Source organism: Hyaena hyaena, unplaced genomic scaffold, assembly GCF_003009895.1.
Source record: "Hyaena hyaena isolate Hyena2069 unplaced genomic scaffold, ASM300989v1 scaffold_284, whole genome shotgun sequence".
NCBI lineage: Eukaryota > Metazoa > Chordata > Mammalia > Carnivora > Hyaenidae > Hyaena > Hyaena hyaena.
In genome coordinates this window covers 1486613-1504277 of record NW_024080913.1, presented here as the reverse complement: position 1 = coordinate 1504277, position 17665 = coordinate 1486613, and the positions used below count along the sequence as shown (strand labels likewise).

The 17665-nt window shown below is 47.3% G+C and overlaps 2 protein-coding genes across 6 annotated transcripts in view; one reads left to right on the top strand and one right to left on the bottom strand.

The window, feature by feature from the left end:
* The window catches only part of POGZ (pogo transposable element derived with ZNF domain), a 50933-nt gene extending 38156 nt beyond the window's left edge, over positions 1 to 12777 (top strand). For all 5 annotated transcript variants that reach the window (XM_039246288.1, XM_039246287.1, XM_039246286.1 and 2 more), the window contains 9 exons: positions 3401 to 3501; positions 4071 to 4217; positions 6761 to 6895; positions 7013 to 7185; positions 7403 to 7543; positions 8326 to 8382; positions 8573 to 8685; positions 8900 to 8924; positions 9057 to 12777. In XM_039246288.1, coding sequence (XP_039102219.1) covers positions 3401 to 3501; positions 4071 to 4217; positions 6761 to 6895; positions 7013 to 7185; positions 7403 to 7543; positions 8326 to 8382; positions 8573 to 8685; positions 8900 to 8924; positions 9057 to 10731 — 2567 coding nt within the window. In that variant the 3' untranslated portion in view covers positions 10732 to 12777. The remainder of the gene's footprint in view (positions 1 to 3400; positions 3502 to 4070; positions 4218 to 6760; positions 6896 to 7012; positions 7186 to 7402; positions 7544 to 8325; positions 8383 to 8572; positions 8686 to 8899; positions 8925 to 9056) is intronic.
* Positions 12778 to 14346: 1569 nt separating this feature from the next.
* PSMB4 (proteasome 20S subunit beta 4) lies at positions 14347 to 16999 on the bottom strand. Its single transcript, XM_039246356.1, has 7 exons — positions 16820 to 16999; positions 16378 to 16584; positions 15719 to 15865; positions 15457 to 15538; positions 14974 to 15090; positions 14675 to 14763; positions 14347 to 14471 (listed from the first exon to the last, which is right to left on the bottom strand). Exons 1-7 carry the CDS (start codon positions 16957 to 16959, stop codon positions 14459 to 14461), a joined length of 795 nt encoding a protein of 264 aa, XP_039102287.1. The 5' UTR covers positions 16960 to 16999; the 3' UTR covers positions 14347 to 14458.
* Between the last annotated feature and the right edge of the window lie 666 nt (positions 17000 to 17665).

Here is a 17665-nt window from a genome sequence, read left to right as displayed (position 1 = left end):
AGAGAGAGAGGGAGTCACAGACTGAAACAGGCTCCAGGCTCTGAGCTGGCAGTCAGCACAGAGCCCGACGCGGGGCTCGAACCCACGAACCGCGAGATCATGACCTGAGCGAAAGTCGGACGCTTAACCGACTAAGCCACCCAGGCGCCCCCCCATTGCTTTCTTTTTAATTTTGAAAAAAATGTTTCCTTTTGTTTTCTGAAGTGTTTCTATTGATTTTTTTTTTTTTTAAGATTGATGTAATTAGAGGGAGGGGCAAAGAGAGAGAGAATCCCAAACAGGCTCTGCACTATCAGCAGAACCTAATGTGTGGGGCTTGAACTCACAAACTGTGAGATCATGACCAAGCCAAAACCATATTTGGATGCTTAACCAACTGAGCCACCCAGGCACCCCTTCTGAAGTGTTTCTAAATTAAATTATACACATAATGATATTTCACTCTCAGAACCTTTATAATATGTCTCTCTAAAAAATAAAGACCTATTTCTGTATACAGCCATAGTGCCTTTGTCAAGACCTAACAGAAGCCATCATAAATCGTTTTTGTTTTTTTTTTTTAGTGTGTATTTATTTTTGTGAGAGAGCACGTGTAGGGGGAAAGACAGAGAGAGAGGGGAGACAGAGAATCCCAAGCAGGCTCCGTGCTATCAGCACAAAGCCCATTGTGGGGCTTGAACTCATGAACCTCAAGATCATGACATGAGCCCAAGTCAGATGCTCAACTGACTGAGCCACCCAGGCGCCCCATATATCCTTAATATCATCTAATACATAGTCCATTTTCATGTTCTGAATTGTCCCCAAAACATCAAAGGATCATTCAACTTCCTTACAGTAACAGTATAATATTAATAGCATTATGTTTTTCTTCGCACTTGTTTAAGGGCACTAGACTGAGGAAAAGGTAGAGTTGAGGGAAGGATGCTTCAGGCGACTTAACCATGGTCAGATGTCAGGGGAGGGTCCTGTGTGTAAAAAGACTCAACAAAGAGGGAACTAATTGCTTGATAAGGTCTTAAATACATGGAATGATGAGATTGGCTGAGCCTTAGAGAGATATAAGGTATCTGCACTTTATTTCAGAATTTGGAGCACAGGAAGCAGAAGCTGTAGTAGTTCGCTCCCATCTTCTCAGGGTAAGAGATCGTGCTAGGTATTAAGGACGGGAGCGCAGTGGTGCTGGAAGGGACCGTGTTAGGATGGCCGCTTCACAAAATCAGTTATTCTCTCTCTAATCTTTTTCCACACCAGCTCCAGTGTGAAAATAGAACAGATGTGGATGGTTACTAGAGACTTCTTAAATTCACTGACGGCTTAGGTGTCATTCTCACTGGCTTTCTTGGTATGAGATTAAATCTTAGCATGGTGTTTAGGTGTTAGAAACTGCTTCATAAGTGTTGTTGTTATTGATGTTGTGTGACAGCCATACCAAAAGGACTGATAATATAGGTTGTGGGAAGAGACTTCAAGGTTGAATGAGATTGCCCCGGGAGAACACAGTGAAGAAAGCTTATGACAGAGGTTGGAAAGCACCAAGTTAAAGGTGTTCTAGAAAAGAAGAAAAGTAACTAATGGACAAGCAATTAGAATTAAGAGGTCAAGGGGAGAAAACAGAAAAATATCATCATGCCACAAACCTGTCATGTACTTCCATACGTCTGTGCCTTCGTTCCTGTTCTTCTCTTGGCCCCTCTGCTGGCAGACCTCTATTCTTTCAACATGCAGCTTATAGCACTCCCAGCTTCCCACCGTTCTTGTAGACAGAAGTTTGTACTTATTTGTGTCCTTGTAGCCCCTAACGAATCTTCAGGCAGTGCTTCTAAAGGGGTTGGCATACACACCTTTGAGATAAACATGAAGTTGTGAACACTCTTCTAGAAAAATGATTGTTTACATACTCTTGTAAAAATATCGGGATACTGGGGCGCCTGGGTGTCTTAGTCGGTTAAGTGTCCGACTTCGGCTCAGGTTATGATCTCATGGTTCGTGGGTTTGAGCCCCGCGTCGGGCTCTGTGCTGACAGCCAGCTCAGAGCCTGGAGCTTGTTTCAGATTCTGTGTCTCCCTCTCTCTCTGACCCTCCCCTGCTCACGCTGCCTCTCTCTCTCTCTCTCTCAGAAATAAATAAAACATTAAAAAAATTTTTTTTTAAATATATATCGGGATACTGAGGTTCCTTGAGGCCTTGTCCATGGACCCCAGACTAAGAACACCTAGTTTTTTAAATTTATTTTTTATTCATTTGAGAGAGAGAGAGTTGCAAGCTGGGGAGAAGAGCAGAGAGGGAGAGGGAGAGAGGGAGAATCTTAAGCAGGTTGCACAGTGAGCCCAGAGCCCGATGTGGGGCTCCACCCCACAACCCTGGGATCATGACCTGAGCCAGAATCAAGAGTCCAATGCTCAACCGACTGAGCCGCCCAGCTCCCCTCTCTGTTGGTTTACTTCAAAGAATTATTTCAATTTCACTGTTTTGGGCAAGCAGGTGCTAGACATTGTCCAATAAATGATTAAAGCTTCAAATTTACTATTTCCATATTTGCAAAATCTTGAAAATAATTCCAATGATGGAAACAAAAACACAAATAATTTTTTCTGATTAATTCAAAATACTTAGCAGTTCTGAATTTTTTCATATTTTTGATAAAAATTTACAATGACAGCCTTATAAGCTTGACAGAATAACAAATAACTATCTCAACAACTCATAACAAGGCAAGAACTTCTGTTCATGACTGTCAATCTTTTGAGGACAAATTCTTGTACTCATTTAGTAGATGTTTAGTGAATGTTTGTGGAGATCGTCCTTGTCTATTGAGCCAAGGAATGAAGTAGTATAGTATTCTAAAAGAACTCACTTGGCAGTGGTATGTAAAGCATAGACACTGTATTTATTGGAGAGAGAGAGAGAGATGAGATCTTGGGGAAGCTAGCTGATTAGTAGGAGATCGTGTGGGCCTCTATCTAGTTTTTGTCTGTGCAAAGAGCAAAATGACCATTCTTAGATGCATTGTGAAATAGTGGTGGCAGAACACAGGTGTTGAGACTCAGAGCTAGTGCCTGAGTGCAGGAGGAGGTAAAGAAGGGAGAAGGGAACCGACAGGAATCAGGAAGAGGAGGCTGAATTAGGTTAGAGTTGGTGGTAGAATATCCAATTAAAAATGCCTTGTAGACAGTTACAGACTTAGAACGGGACTTTGGTAAGAAGTCTGAGCTAGAGACATAAAGCATTGTCGTCAGCAACACAGCTCTTAAGACAACCATTTTAAAGAAAGGAGACTTAAAGATCTTACTGATTATTGAAAATGAAGATAGAGAAGTCAGAGAAAATAAAGATTATGAGTCAGTGGGACTTTGGTCTTATTTTCAGGTGGATTTATTGATTATTTTTCTTCTTACAGCCAAGTGCAAGATCTGTGAGTGGGCGTTTGAGAGTGAGCCACTATTTCTCCAGCATATGAAGGATACTCATAAGCCTGGGGAGATGCCTTATGTCTGCCAGGTATTGCCTCTTTCTCGAGGGAGCCATAGCCACCTCGCTGTCAGGCGAAATGCAGATAATCCGCTGATGAACACTGCTGAGTACTTCCTGTACACTCGCAGTTTTAGGGAGGCTGGGGAAATCCAGAAGAAATAAAGTAAACGTAGGGGCCTGTTTCAGGATTTTCCCTGCCAGAGAAAACCATTAACGGAACATGTGCAGGCTCCCAGCCAGGGAACCCAGTCAGGGAACACAACACAACACAACACAACACACAACACACACACACACACACACACACACACACACTCTGCAGGAGCTTGTCTCCTGAGCTCCCCTCTAGAGATGGACAAAGAAAACTTCACTTCTTGTCACAATATGCATTGTTCTCAGGCTTTCTTGTCCTTCTCCATTTTTATCTTAGTTCACCACTGAACTTACACAAACAGCCCTGCACTTCAGACTCAGAGTCATAATTTGATTTCTGTACATTTAGGAAAACTTAATTTTTCTCTTATTTTGTTGCTGCTTTTTTAAGGCCTCAGTTGTTCACTTTGCTCTTAGCTTATTTTCCCTCTTATGTGACATAGGTGTGTCAGTATCGCTCCTCACTCTACTCTGAGGTAGATGTCCATTTTCGGATGATCCATGAGGACACTCGGCATCTGCTCTGCCCTTATTGCCTGAAGGTCTTCAAAAATGGCAATGCGTTCCAACAGCATTACATGAGGCACCAGGTACCAGGCACCAAGCAGTTCCCGTACTCTCATTTTGCTAACTTTATGGATGCTGAGGTCAGGCTGAGCTAGGCAGAGAATTTTGGTAGAGAAGGTACTACACGTGTGTTTGCAGAGATCTGTCCGGTTTCGATGACATGCCATGCTCTGGGCTAGGTGCCAGGCGTTCTGTGGTAAACGAGACAGTTGAACAGCAGTAGAGCATGGAGATGCTGTGTTAGGACAAGTATAGGCTGTGGAATGGCATACGCCTGTTCTGGGAGCATGTACCTGCTGAGGCTTTCCGCAGGAAGAGTATTCGAGACCTACAGGGTGAGGAACGTGAGCCACGTGAAGTGGGATGAAGAACCGTGTCCTCCACGCAGAGTGAGAGGACGGAGGTTCAGAGAATTAAAGGAAGTTCAGTGTGGTTGAAGGGGAGGTTGAAAGTTAGGAAACAGGTGGTGGAGAATTCTAAAAGCCATGAGGAATTTTATAAGTAATTGGGGAGGCATTAAAGGGATTTTTTTTTAAGTCCTTGAGTGATACATTCAGATGTACTTGTAGCCATGGTTACACTGGCTACATTAGAAGAATGAATTGAAGATTAAGACTAGAGTCAGAGGGACACTCCAGAGGCTCTTTCAGTTTAGGTGAGAGATCTGGAGAAGGTAAGTGATATTTATGATTTAGAGATGGATTAACTGAAGGTAGTGAGGAGCAAGTTAGGAATAGTTTGTAAAATTCTGTCTTGGGGAAAATGGATGAATGGCAAGACTATTGAGATAGGAACACTGCAGAGTCAGGTTGACAGTGGGAGGGGGATTACATGTTTGGGTATTCTGCGTTAGCAGTACCTATGGACAGCAGCTGGAGTTGTCTGTTAAACAGATAGTTGGGTATAGAGGTCTGGAGCCTGGGAGACAAGCCTGGGCTGTGGAAAAAATGCTTAGGAGTCCTTATTATTTAATCAAGTGATTTTTTTTTTTTTTTTTTTTTTTTTTGAGAGAGCGCACATGTGTGCGCACAAGTAGGAGAGGGGCAGAGAGGAAGAGAGAGCAAATCTTAGGCTCAGCACAGAGCCCGACTTGGGGCTCAGTCTCACGAACCATGAGATCATGACCTGAGCTGAAATCAAGAGTTGGACACTTAACCGACTGAGCCACCCAGGAGCCCCTATAAATCAAATGATTTTACATGTAGAGGTTGCCATGCCCCTTCACCTCCAATTGAGATTAAGATGAAGGCTTAGAACCCCTGAAGACTCTGTCTACAAAGCCAAGACCATATTCCTAGACGGAAAACCAGAAGAGACTAGGTGTTGCGGAAGCTGAGGGAAGGAAAAGGATGTGATCAGTATATTGCAGGAAGATGTCAAGCAACACAGAAACTTAAGAGGCCAACCTTTAACTTAGCAATGTTGTCAGGAGCCCTGCGGTTGGTTAGGAAAGTGGAATTCAGACTTGAGCAGGATGAATGGAGGAGAGGTCAGGAAGTGGAGACAACTTATTTTTAAAAGTTTCAGAAGAGGAGGACTGAGGGTGGCAGACGCAGGGGACGGAGGTAGGTAGCAAGGGAGAGTTTGTTGCTGTTGCTGTTGTGTTTTGTTTTTAAGGTGGGATAGATGTGGCCTTGGTTGAGAATGTTGCAAGAAAGGAAGCACTAGAAGCTGAGAGGGAAGGTACAGAGATAAGGTACAGAATGGAGAGCCAGAGGGGTGTGCCTGCCTGGCCTGCACACACGTGCTCGCACTCTCACGTGTGAGCTCCCTCTTGGGCTCGCACACCCGCTTGCACAGGGGTGACTGCTGGTTATCCCCCGCCACGTGTGTGTCCAAAGAGCACCCTGGATATGGTCCCTTGTACTCAGGAAGTGGAGCCTTGCTGTCCTGGGAAGAGCTAGGTCCTGTTTCTAAAGGACTTCAGTGGGCAGTCTGAATCCTCAGACTTGTTTCACAGGAGGCGTGTCTGTATATGTCGATGTGTTGAAAGGAAAGACAGCAAGGTATAGAAAAATACTGTCGTTTGTGTTAAAACGAAAGGACAGACCGGGAGCTGGTGATTACAGATGTACGTGTGTGTTGTGTGGTTATGCGCATAGACTGTCCGTGTACCCAGGAAACGGGTGACACGTTGTTTCTGTGCAAAGGGGCGGAGGGTTGGAACTTAAAGCATGAAGGAGTACGGAATAAAGAGTATGATTTTGTTTTTGTCATATACTTTTTTACTGTGTTTAAAAACATAAGAAAGAATATCCAGAAGGAGGTGTCACTGCCCACATTGTAAAGACAAAGTAGGGGCAAGGAAAGCTTTAGCCACTAACCCACATTGTTAAACCAAGTCGGGAAGGGATGGTTGGAGCATCTAGTCGCCCTGCCTGTGAGTCTGCCTTTTTTTGGGACCTTGGGAGGTGATGATTCTCAGTGGTAGGTTTTGGTTGTGTATTTCTTTCTTCCTCTTTTGGTTAATCACAGAAAGAGGGGGAAAGAATGATTGTTAACATTGATCTACCTTCTTGTCAGGGAAGAAAATTTATTGGGATTCTCTTTCTTTTTCTCCCTTCAGAAGAGGAATGTGTATCACTGCAACAAATGCCGGCTGCAGTTTCTCTTTGCCAAGGACAAAATCGAACACAAGCTTCAGCACCATAAAACCTTTCGTAAACCCAAGCAGCTAGAAGGTTTGAAACCAGGCACCAAGGTAAAGAGCTTGTCAGCGTTTCTTTTACAGACCCAAGGGGGATGTAAAAGGAGAGATTGTCGCTCCTCTGAGAGTTAGCGTGGGCACTGGCTAATTGTCCTTTCCCTTGGCTCCCAGGTGACAATCCGGGCTTCCCGAGGACAGCCACGAACTGTTCCTGTTTCCTCCAATGATGCCCCTCCCAGCACCTTGCAGGAGGCAGCACCACTGACCTCCTCAACAGACCCTCTGCCTGTCTTCCTTTATCCCCCAGTCCGGCGCAGCATCCAGAAGAGAGCTGTCAGGAAAATGTCAGTGCCTCCTTCTGGGGGCCGGGGGCCGGGGGCCTGGTGGGCACGATTCTTCCTAAAATGTCAGTGCCTCCTTCTGGAGGCCGGGGGCCGGTGGGCACGACTCTTCCTATAGCCAGTGTAATCCAGTGGTGTCTTAGCAGCATCCGTGTCTGAAGCCCCTACAATTTGAAGTCTCCTGGGGGCAATAACAAGAATTTTCCTTGTTTCTTGACAGGAGTGTCATGGGCCGGCAGACCTGTCTGGAGTGCAGCTTTGAGATCCCAGATTTCCCCAATCATTTCCCCACTTACGTTCACTGCTCTCTGTGTCGCTATAGCACCTGCTGTTCTCGAGCCTATGCCAACCACATGATCAAGTAAGTCACAGTCAAGCCATGACCCTGTGGGGGGAGTTCAGATTCTCCAGAAGTGCTTTTACTTTCTTTCAACTCTTAGAGCTGTTTGTCCATCTCTCCTAGCAGAATAAGAGTCAAACTCTTGTTTTGTTTTGTTTTGTTTATTTTTTTATTAAAAAAATTTTTTTTACTGTTTTATTTCTGAGAGAGAGAGAGAGAGAGAGAGAGAGCATGAGCAGGGGAGGGTCAGAGAGAGAGGGAGACACAGAACCCTAAACAGGCTCTAGGCTCTGAGCTAGCTGTCAGTACGGAGCCCGATGTGGGGCTTGAACCCACGAACTGTGAGATCATGACCTGAGCCAAAGTCCGATGCTCAACCGACTGAGCCACCCAGAAGCCCCTGTTTTGTTTTTTTAATGTTTATTATTGAGAGACACAGACAAGCACAGAGGGGGAGACGCATAATCTGAAGCAGTCATTTCATATGGCTTAATGGAGCTCTAATTTTGTAGGACCTTGCTACTGAGGGTGGCCCAAGGGGAAGCAGCAGTAGATGGGAGCTTGTTGGGAATTCAGCCTCTGGCCCCCCCACACCCCCAGACCACTTACTTGGCCAGAGTGTGTGTTAATAGCACCCCCCCTTATGCATACTTACAGGGAATATTAACATGATAGGAAAACTGGCTTAGATTGAAGTGAGGACGGGTTGAAGGGGCATCTCTTGTTGGCGCATTGTCAGAGACTGGTGATCTCTAGCGAGCAGAACCCCCTAACTCATGCCACTTTTCCTTTGTCTTTCTCAGCAATCATGTTCCACGCAAGAGCCCCAAGTATTTGGCTTTGTTTAAAAATTCTGTGAGGTAAGGGAAGTTTTTCCTGACGGACTCTTAAATTTTCAAATTGTTAATGTTAATCCGATTGTCTTGGGGGCTTGGGCATGTGAATTAATTTGAGAGAGTAGAGAAAGGACATTCCCTTTATTAAGCCTTGGAACTTATTCCTTGTGTCCCTATCATATTTGTTTTGTACACTCTTGGTTCTCTTTCTCAGTGGAATCAAGCTGGCTTGCACCTCGTGTGCCTTTGTTACATCTGTGGGCGACGCCATGGCCAAGCATCTGGTGTCCAACCCCTCTCACAGGTCGAGCAGCGTCCTGCCGCGGGGTGAGTAGCAGAGAGGGGGTAGTGGGACAAGAAAGAGGCAGCTAAGGACACAGGTCCTACTGTGTGAGTCAGGAGCACCCCCACCGGGCCTAACTCCCCCGCTGTTTAGATAGACATCACCAAATTGGAAGCATTCCAGCCTGAAGTTCAGAGAAGACCAGAGGGCTTGTTTCTTCGTTGAGTTTAACTCTTTCTTACTATCTGTTTCCCCTAGGCCTCACTTGGATATCTCACTCCAGGTAACAGAAACTCCCTTCATGGTTTAGTGTCTATTTTTCAGCCTGATTCATCTTTTTTATCGACACTACTATTAGTGTTTCATTTCCTAGTTGAACTGAGCTTTCTTTTCCTCTCTTTGCTTAACCGCTTAGACATGGCCACACTCGTGACCGAGGACATGACCGGAGCTTGAAGAATGTATATCCTCCTCCTGCCTACCCCTCTAATAAAACTGCCACTGTGAAATCGGGGGGGGCCGCCCCAGCGGAGCCTGAAGAGCTTCCGGCTCCTTTGGCCCAAGCACTCCCGTCACCAGCCTCAACTGCGACCCCACCACCAACCCCAACTCAAGCCCAGCCTTTAGCCCTCCCACCCTTGGCCGCAGAGGGGGCTGAATGTCTGAATGTCGATGACCAGGATGAAGGGAGCCCAGTCATCCCGGAGCCCGAGCAGGCAGCCGGGGGTGGCAGTGGCGGCGGCGGGGCGGGCAGGAAGGAGCAGCTGTCTGTGAAGAAGCTGCGAGTGGTACTGTTTGCCCTGTGCTGCAACACGGAACAGGCCGCCGAGCACTTCCGGAACCCACAGCGGCGGATCCGACGCTGGCTTCGGCGCTTCCAGGCCTCCCAGGGGGAGAATCTGGAGGGCAAGTATCTGAGCTTCGAAGCAGAAGAGAAGCTGGCTGAGTGGGTGCTGACCCAGCGAGAGCAACAGCTACCCGTGAATGAGGAGACCTTGTTCCAGAAGGCCACCAAAATAGGACGTTCTCTGGAGGGAGGGTTTAAGATCTCTTACGAGTGGGCTGTGCGTTTTATGCTCCGGCACCACCTGACTCCCCACGCGCGGCGAGCTGTGGCCCACACCCTGCCTAAGGACGTGGCAGAGAACGCAGGACTCTTCATTGAATTCGTGCAGCGGCAGATTCACAACCAGGACTTGCCCTTGTCCATGATCGTGGCTATTGATGAGATTTCCTTGTTCCTGGATACAGAGGTGCTAAGCAGTGATGACCGAAAGGAGAACGCCCTGCAGACAGTGGGCACGGGGGAACCTTGGTGCGATGTGGTGCTGGCCATTCTGGCGGACGGCACTGTCCTCCCCACCCTGGTTTTCTACCGAGGACAGATGGATCCGCCTGCTAACGTGCCGGACTCCATATTGCTAGAGGCGAAGGAGAGCGGCTACAGTGATGATGAGATCATGGAGCTGTGGTCAGCCCGGGTGTGGCAGAAGCACACTGCTTGTCAGCGCAGCAAGGGCATGCTCGTGATGGACTGTCATCGCACCCACTTGTCGGAAGAGGTTCTGGCTATGCTTAGTGCCTCTAGCACCTTGCCTGCGGTCGTCCCAGCGGGCTGCAGCTCCAAAATCCAGCCGTTAGATGTGTGCATCAAACGAACTGTCAAGAACTTCCTACACAAAAAGTGGAAGGAGCAGGCGCGGGAGATGGCGGATACGGCGTGTGATTCCGATGTCCTGCTTCAGCTGGTGCTGGTGTGGCTGGCCGAGGTGCTGGGCGTCATTGGGAACTGTCCAGAGCTGGTGCAGCGGTCCTTCCTCGTGGCCAGTGTCCTGCCTGGCCCCGATGGCAACATTAACTCCCCCACTAGAAACGCCGACATGCAGGAGGAGCTCATTGCCTCCCTAGAGGAGCAGCTGCAGCTGAGCGGGGACCGGTCCGAGGAGCCCCCCACTCCCACTCCCCGACCCAGATCGTCTCCTGAAGAGACAGTTGAGCCCGAGAGCCTTCACCAGCTCTTTGAGGGTGAAAGCGAGACCGAGTCCTTTTATGGATTTGAAGAAGCTGACCTAGATCTGATGGAGATTTGAGTGCTGGGGTCAAGAGTGGTTGTGGAGTGGGGGTGGCACAGTGCGAGGGGGGGTAGAGGGATTTAGGGAAAGGGGATATACCAGGTGGGGTATTTGGTTTATATTTTTTAATTTTATGCCACCACTTCCCCTCCCCCCCATGTTGACTTCTTCCCTGTGGATTTGTGGATTATTAGAAATACCAGTGGTGATCCCGTCTGAGCCAAGGAGCTGGCCCATTGGTCGTTCACTTCTGCTAAAAACCGGTTTTTGTGACTTCTTTTTTTTTAAACTTAAAATCACTGTGTTTGGTATTTTTCTGACAAAATCAAGAAAAAGAAAAAAATATTCTTGGTGGGCGAATGTTAAATTTCTGTTCCCCTTTTACCTCAATTGTATCATAGTACATCTGGGTTTTTTTGTTCGTTTGTTTTACTGTGTGGCAGTGTCTTTGGGCATGATGCTATCCAACCGTTGTCAATGTGAGAACATTTCTGAAGATGGGAGAGACACAAATATGTAGCTCACAAACTGGTTTATTATATATATGGATAAAAACAACTTTTTTCATTGTGGTCTTAACACTTTTATATAAAAATGAAAATGGAAAAAAAATCCCACCGAACTCTCTCTTCCTTCTCCTTTCTTTCCTTCCCTCTCCAGAGATGTTGGTTTCTACAGCAACTCTGAGATAGAAACTTGTGGCTTTAAAAATGCATGAAACCACCTCTCATCCAGAATGACGAATTAGATTTGTTTTTCCTCACCACCTTCCCTCCAACAAAAAACATGACAGAACCAATATTCTTTGCATTGGGATCCTTGGCCCCCTTTCCCATGTTTACCCCGTCACTCCGGACAGAGGATCATACATGTGTCGTTAGCACGCAGGAGGCACTGAGGCGATCCCACAGTGTTAGGGTGGAAGCCACTCCCCGCAAATGGGCCTTCAGCATGTCCAGCGGACAGCCCGCCTGTTCAAGAGATCACATGTCCTACAGCCAGGAGCTAATTGTGCAAGGAGTTAAATGTCGAACTTCATAAAACAAGACAAACCACTTGTTGAAATTCTGTTTTAACCCTGTGGCTTTCCTTGCTTCTCTTAATGCTTAGAGAAGAGGGTGACCTGAAGAAGAAACGCAGGGGTATGCACAAAGAAAAAGACATGAATCTTTATTTTTCACTGCCAGCTTCGAGGAAAGAAAATTTTTCTACAGTTTGCATGAGGGATTTTTTTTAATTGTATGTACTCACGGTTATAAACTGAAATGTACTGTGTAACATACAGAGAAAAGGAACAAAACCCCACGTCCGGCTTTCCCACAGCTACACCTTCTGTCCGTCCCAAGGCTTTCAGCAACATGTCCCTCCTGGGAGCCAAGGAGGCAGCCTGCACAGGCTTGTAAATGGTTCGTCTTTAAAGTGTACATAAGTGGAACATTTAATAAAATGAGGGGAAATGGATTTATAAACAATGTGGGTTTTTTTCCCCCCCTAGGTAACCCTGTTTTAGTAGGCCTTTCACAGACGGGGACACACTCAAGATGTGACGGGCTAGGTGGTACGGGTGTGACATTTGTTACCACCTCTTTCTCCTCACCTCAAGTTTTTGGTTTTTTACCCCCCAGCACACTATAATATAGTGAACTGGAGCGACCCCACCCGAAAGCAGCTTGGCCAGCTTCGAGAGCCCAGGGCATCGGAAACATGACCTGACGATCCGTCTTCTCTTGGGCTTCTCTTCCCAGCTTTTTGTCTGATGCCACTTTGACAGAATACGGACCTCGACGTCATCCCTTTGCCTTTGAGAAAGTTCAAGAACTCTGGTCAACTCTGTCTACAGTGACCTAACCCTCCTCTTTGGTAGTCTCCGCAGCAGGCCCTGCCTCAGCAGAGCGAGGTCCCTGGCCTCTGCGTACTGTTTGACTTTCTGGATGGGTAATTTTTTTAAGTCCTTAACACCAACAGTGCGTCAGCTGGGTTTTGGCCAGGAAGTTATCCTTGTGGATTCCGCCCGCATGGCTTAGTAGTAGAAGGAAGTTTTTTGTTTTGTTTTGTTTTTTTATAATTCAGTTTAATCAATAAACAAGTATTTATTGACTACTTTCTGTGTCGAGACTTAATACGTGGAAGACTGAAATAGGAAACTCAGTTTCCTTTTACTTTCACTAGTTTGTTGTAACATGGATGATAAAATGGAGAGATACTTTGATTTCTCCCTCTGCTCTTACTGAATTTTGGAATAGTTTGAATTTGCTGCCTATACTAGTTCTCAAAGCAGTTTAGAGAGGATGTGCGTCAGAATCACCTAAGGTGTTCATTTTTAAAATTCAGGTTTAGGGGCGCCTGGGTGGTTCAGTCAGTTACGTGTCTTTGGCTGAGGTCATGATCTTGCGGTTTGAGGGTTTAAGCCCCATATCAAGTTCTATGCTGACAGCTCAGAGCCTAGAGCCTACTTCAGATCCCGTGACTCCCTTCCTCTCTGCCCCTCCCCCGCTCACGCTTTCTCTCAAAATAAATGTTGGGGCACCTGGGTGGCTCAGTCAGTTAAGCATCCGACTTTGGCTCAGGTCATGATCTTGCGGTTTGTGAGTTCGAGCCCCGTATCAGGCTTTGTGCTGACAGCTCAGAGCCTGGAGCCTGCTTCGGATTCTGTGTCTGCCTCTCTCTCTGCCCCTTCCCCGCTCAAGCTCTGTCTGTCAATAATGTTAGAAAAAAATTATTTTAATGTCCAAATTCTGGTTTAACACCATTTTGGGACTAGAATTTGGCTTAATGCCCCAAATGATTTGACTCAAAAGTGACCCAGTAAGGGAGGAGCAGAGACAGGGAGAATCCCTATCCCAAGCAGGCTCTACGGTCAGCGCAGAGCCCAATGTGGGGCTTGAACTCACAAACCCTTAGACCATGACCTGAACTGAAATCGAGTCAGATGCTTAACTGAGCTACCTAGGCACCCCTAAACTTTTAAATGAACACCTTTTTTTTTTTTTTTTTTTCTGAGAGGGCACAAGGGATGGAGGGGGAGAGAGAAGTGGTGCTCACCTGAACAGGGGCTCAAACTCAAACCCTCTGATTGTGACCTGAGCCGAAAGTGGGATGCTTAAATGACTGAGCCACCCAGACATCCCTGAACACAATACCTTTAAGAGGTTTTCTGATCGTAGATCTGGACAATAAACATTTAAGTTAAATGCTGAAGTTACTTAGTATTTCCTCTACTAAGGGTGAGGCAGCAGCATTGGTGAGGGACTGATGCTGTCAGGTCCTTCCTGGGAGTCACCTTACACAGAGCAGCTTTACCAGATACTGTATTTCTATCTTGCAAACTGTTTGTAATTAAAATCACATTTGCAGCTAACATTAAACCAGAAAATTTGTTAAGAATCTGGCACATGGGTATAAATGAAAAATGTGAAGCACTATGTTATCCCATAAAAACTGAGCCTGGATTCTACACAAAGCTGTTTCTAGACAGGCCCAAACGAAGACCGTGGGTGATTTCCCATACTATCCTGCTGAGAATCCTGTATCTGCCATTAAGAACCAAGAGCGCAAGGGTCCTCTGACCAGGAATGCAGAGGGTATGTGCTTCCACTCTTGGTGTGACCCAGTCAGATAATAAAACCACTCAGCAAGCATTTCAAAGGATTTATTTATTTTACAATAGAAAAGTTAACCATTGAGCCAGCCAAGTTCAAAGTGAGCAGAAGGGCACAACTTTCAGTTTGGAAAATGCATCTGTATTTCATTCAAAGCCACTAAAAAGGAAGAGAACATAATAAAATTGTGAAGCCATTGGGGGAGGAATTAATTCCTAAAAGCAACTCTCCTCCAACCAAACCCCTCTCCACCCAAAGAGTTTTTCTGGATACCTCCAGAAAACCCCAGCTTAGTGCAACCCAAGGAGACTCCCAACTGTTCTACCACTAATTTTTCCTTCTGCAAGTTTAATTTCAATCACCTGATCATGTGAGCAATCTCCCAGTTGGTCTCTGCAGACAGTGGCCCCTCTATTTCAACACCTTTTTCGGTGACTGTGGCGATTTGAAACTGAAAGAAAGCAGAGCTCTCAATAAAACGCCCACCCCCACACAAAGTTGTTCCTGGGACCTGCGCAAAGGTCACGTAGAGGGTCTTCCCCTAATCTGGAAATAGGAAACTCAGCAATCTAATCTTCAAAAGCAAAGACCCACGTATTACAACTACTGAGAACCTGCCGGTTAGGGTCCCGCCATCTTTGTTATTCACATCACTCCTCACCCGGTTATAGGAACGGGCATCTCGATAGTACAGCACTCGCATGCAGCGTTCCACCAGCTCTCGGGCCTCGGTCTGGCTCAGCACTGGCTGCTTCTCCAGAACTTCTCGCAGCAGAGGCTAGGGAAATGGGGAAAACATGGGAGATGCCAGAGGCTGAACACTGGCCTGCTCAAATTCGCAGTGTGAAAAGCAGCATCGATGAGTTAAAAAGGTGACATCCCACCTAATGCCTCACCGGAATGAATTCTGCTTTCCTTGTGCTAAGACCTGCTTGAAGGGTAAATTCTAGGGCATTCCTCTGCACACCTCTACCGAATCTCTGACCTACTACCATTTTGTCACTGGGATGTAAGTGCAACGCACACCGCCTCCAGACTACAGACCATGTGCCCAGCAGTAGGGAACCTAACCTAGTCCATGTTGGGGTTTGAAAGGAAGGACAAGCAGACAACCACAAGCCCCCCTCCCCTCCCCTCTACGTACCTGAGCCAAGTATGCACCATAACCAGTAGCCAGCGAAGGGGCTTCGTAAGCTACACCGAGCATGTCCACATAACCGAGGAAGCTAACAGGACACAACAGGTCAAAGAACTCATGTCATCTTAGGTTTTCTTAGGTACCTTGGCTGAAGGATGGGGCCACACGGTCTGAGAAGTGGCATTCCCTCAGGGGGGAGAGTTAAGACACTACACAGACACTAGTAGTTGGGTGGTTGGGGAAATAAGTTATCTGTATTCAAATCAACCTCTCTCCATCAGCATAGCCTCCGATGACCATGGTGTTCCACAGGGGGTTCATTTTGGAGCGGCGGCTGTACATGGCCCGGGTCAGCCATGAATGAATAGCTCTGGGACTGTAGCTGTGTCCATCTCCCAGGAGCTCCTCGTCAATCCTTTAAAGGAATTGGTTGTGAGAAAAGGGGTAGAGTGGAAATTGGGAATTCCATCCACCCCACAAAAAAAGTTACCACAGGGGCGCCTGGGTGGCTTAGTCGGTTAAGCGTCCGACTTTCGCTTAGGTCATGATCTCGCGGTTCGTGGGTTCGAGCCCCGCGTCGCGCTCTGTGCTGACTGCCAGCTCAGAGCCTGGAGCCTATTTCAGAGTCTGTGTCTCCCTCTCTCTCTGACCCTTCCCTGCTCATGCTGTCTCTCTCTCTCTCTCCTAGAAATAAATAAAAAATATTAAAAAAAAAAAAAAGTTACCACAATCTTCCACACCTTACACCCCCTAATGCTGACAACTATGTGTTGCAAACACTCTCCTCTTCCACGCCCAACAATTTTCCTGTCCTCTGCTGCAGCCTCAAACTCCTCCACTCTAGAACTTCAATGGTGATTTTTAAAAACAAAACTGTGAACTCCTCTCTCCACGTGGGATCCACTCCCTATTCTCCGGATGACTTACACCATCTGGCCGAGAACTTGCTTCAAATATTGGAAATCAGCATAGTCTCCGGAAGCACCCAGCATGGTGCTGTCGTTGACTCGCATAATGCGAGAGATGTTGCGGAAACGAGCCAAGGACCCGTAGGAGCCCAGCATGTCTGCTGCAATCACCACTCCACCCTCAAACTTAACGCCGAGGACCGAGGTCCCGGTCACCATGGGGTTCCTGCACAGAGAGAGGGAGGTCAGGCGAGGGGGAGGAACGGAGAAGAGCCTGAGCCCTCTTCCGCGCAGTGGGTTCCGCTTCTGACTTTCCAGGTTTCCCTTCCTTACCCGGGACTCTCCGCCCCGCGCTCCTCGCGGTTCGCTTCCCCTGCTGCCCCCGCCTCGCCTTCCCCGGTTCCCTAAGCGCCGGCCGGACGCACCAGGCCCCGCCGTCCCGCCCCCTGCCAAGAGCTTACTGAGTGCGCGCCATCGGACTCCCGTAGGGCGCGGATGCCGGATCCACCGAGGTACCAGGAGTGAACGGGATGCGGTAAAACTGCCCTGGGGCCGGACCCCCGGCCCAAAGTCTGGACCGCGACTCCAAAAGCGCTTCCATCTTAGTCACGGTGGCAGAAGAAATGACAACGCTTGCGCCAGCGGAAGCGGAAGTGACCCCTCTGTGGCCACACCTTCTTCCTGCCAGCCCCTTCCAGCAGCCATGTTGATGAGGTCTTAGCCCTCCGTGCAGCCGTTGGGTTTGGCCGCTGAGATCCCGAATGGGAATCGCTTGACGTCACAGCGCCGCGCCGCCGCGCAATAGAATCCGGACCAGTTCAGAGTTTCTGACGCACAAATTCAAGGAAAGGGAGCTTGGTGGGAAGGCAGGTATGTGGAACCACTTCAAGACACTGATTCTGATAAAGGAGGCAGAAATTCTCTGGTCCTTTTTTTGGATCTTTATCAAAAAGCCCCATATGAAACTAACAGTGAACGCAGGATCTCCTAACATCTGTATTTCTCAAAGCAGCCTTGTATGGCAGGCATTACTCGACCCATTTTATAAATAAGGCTTGTGGTGTGGCGATTTACGTGGCCACACAAACAGTAAAGGTAAGCCTGGGTCTTCTAGCCCAGATTTAAAAAAGGAATTATACAGATGCGCATATCCTGTGGTGTGTGGTATCTCGGGTGGATCACTCGCTCTGTGGGACCCTGGACAGATACCTGAAAGTTTTCTTATTGTCAAATTCTCTTGCCCAACTCTTTTGCGGCAGAGAAATTGCATTCACTGTGAGCATAAAGCTAAATTCCGGAAGTTTCTT

Bases quoted from the DNA above. Each gene is read 5' to 3' on its own strand.
- PSMB4 (XM_039246356.1), bottom strand. From the start codon at position 16,959: ATGGAAGCGCTTTTGGAGTCGCGGTCCAGACTTTGGGCCGGGGGTCCG. The intron at 16,585-16,819 runs GTAAGCTCTTGG...CTCTCTGTGCAG, and splicing joins AGTCCGATGGCGCGCACTCA to GAACCCCATGGTGACCGGGA. The intron at 15,091-15,456 runs GTACGTAGAGGG...CCATTTCCCTAG, and splicing joins ATGGTGCATACTTGGCTCAG to CCTCTGCTGCGAGAAGTTCT.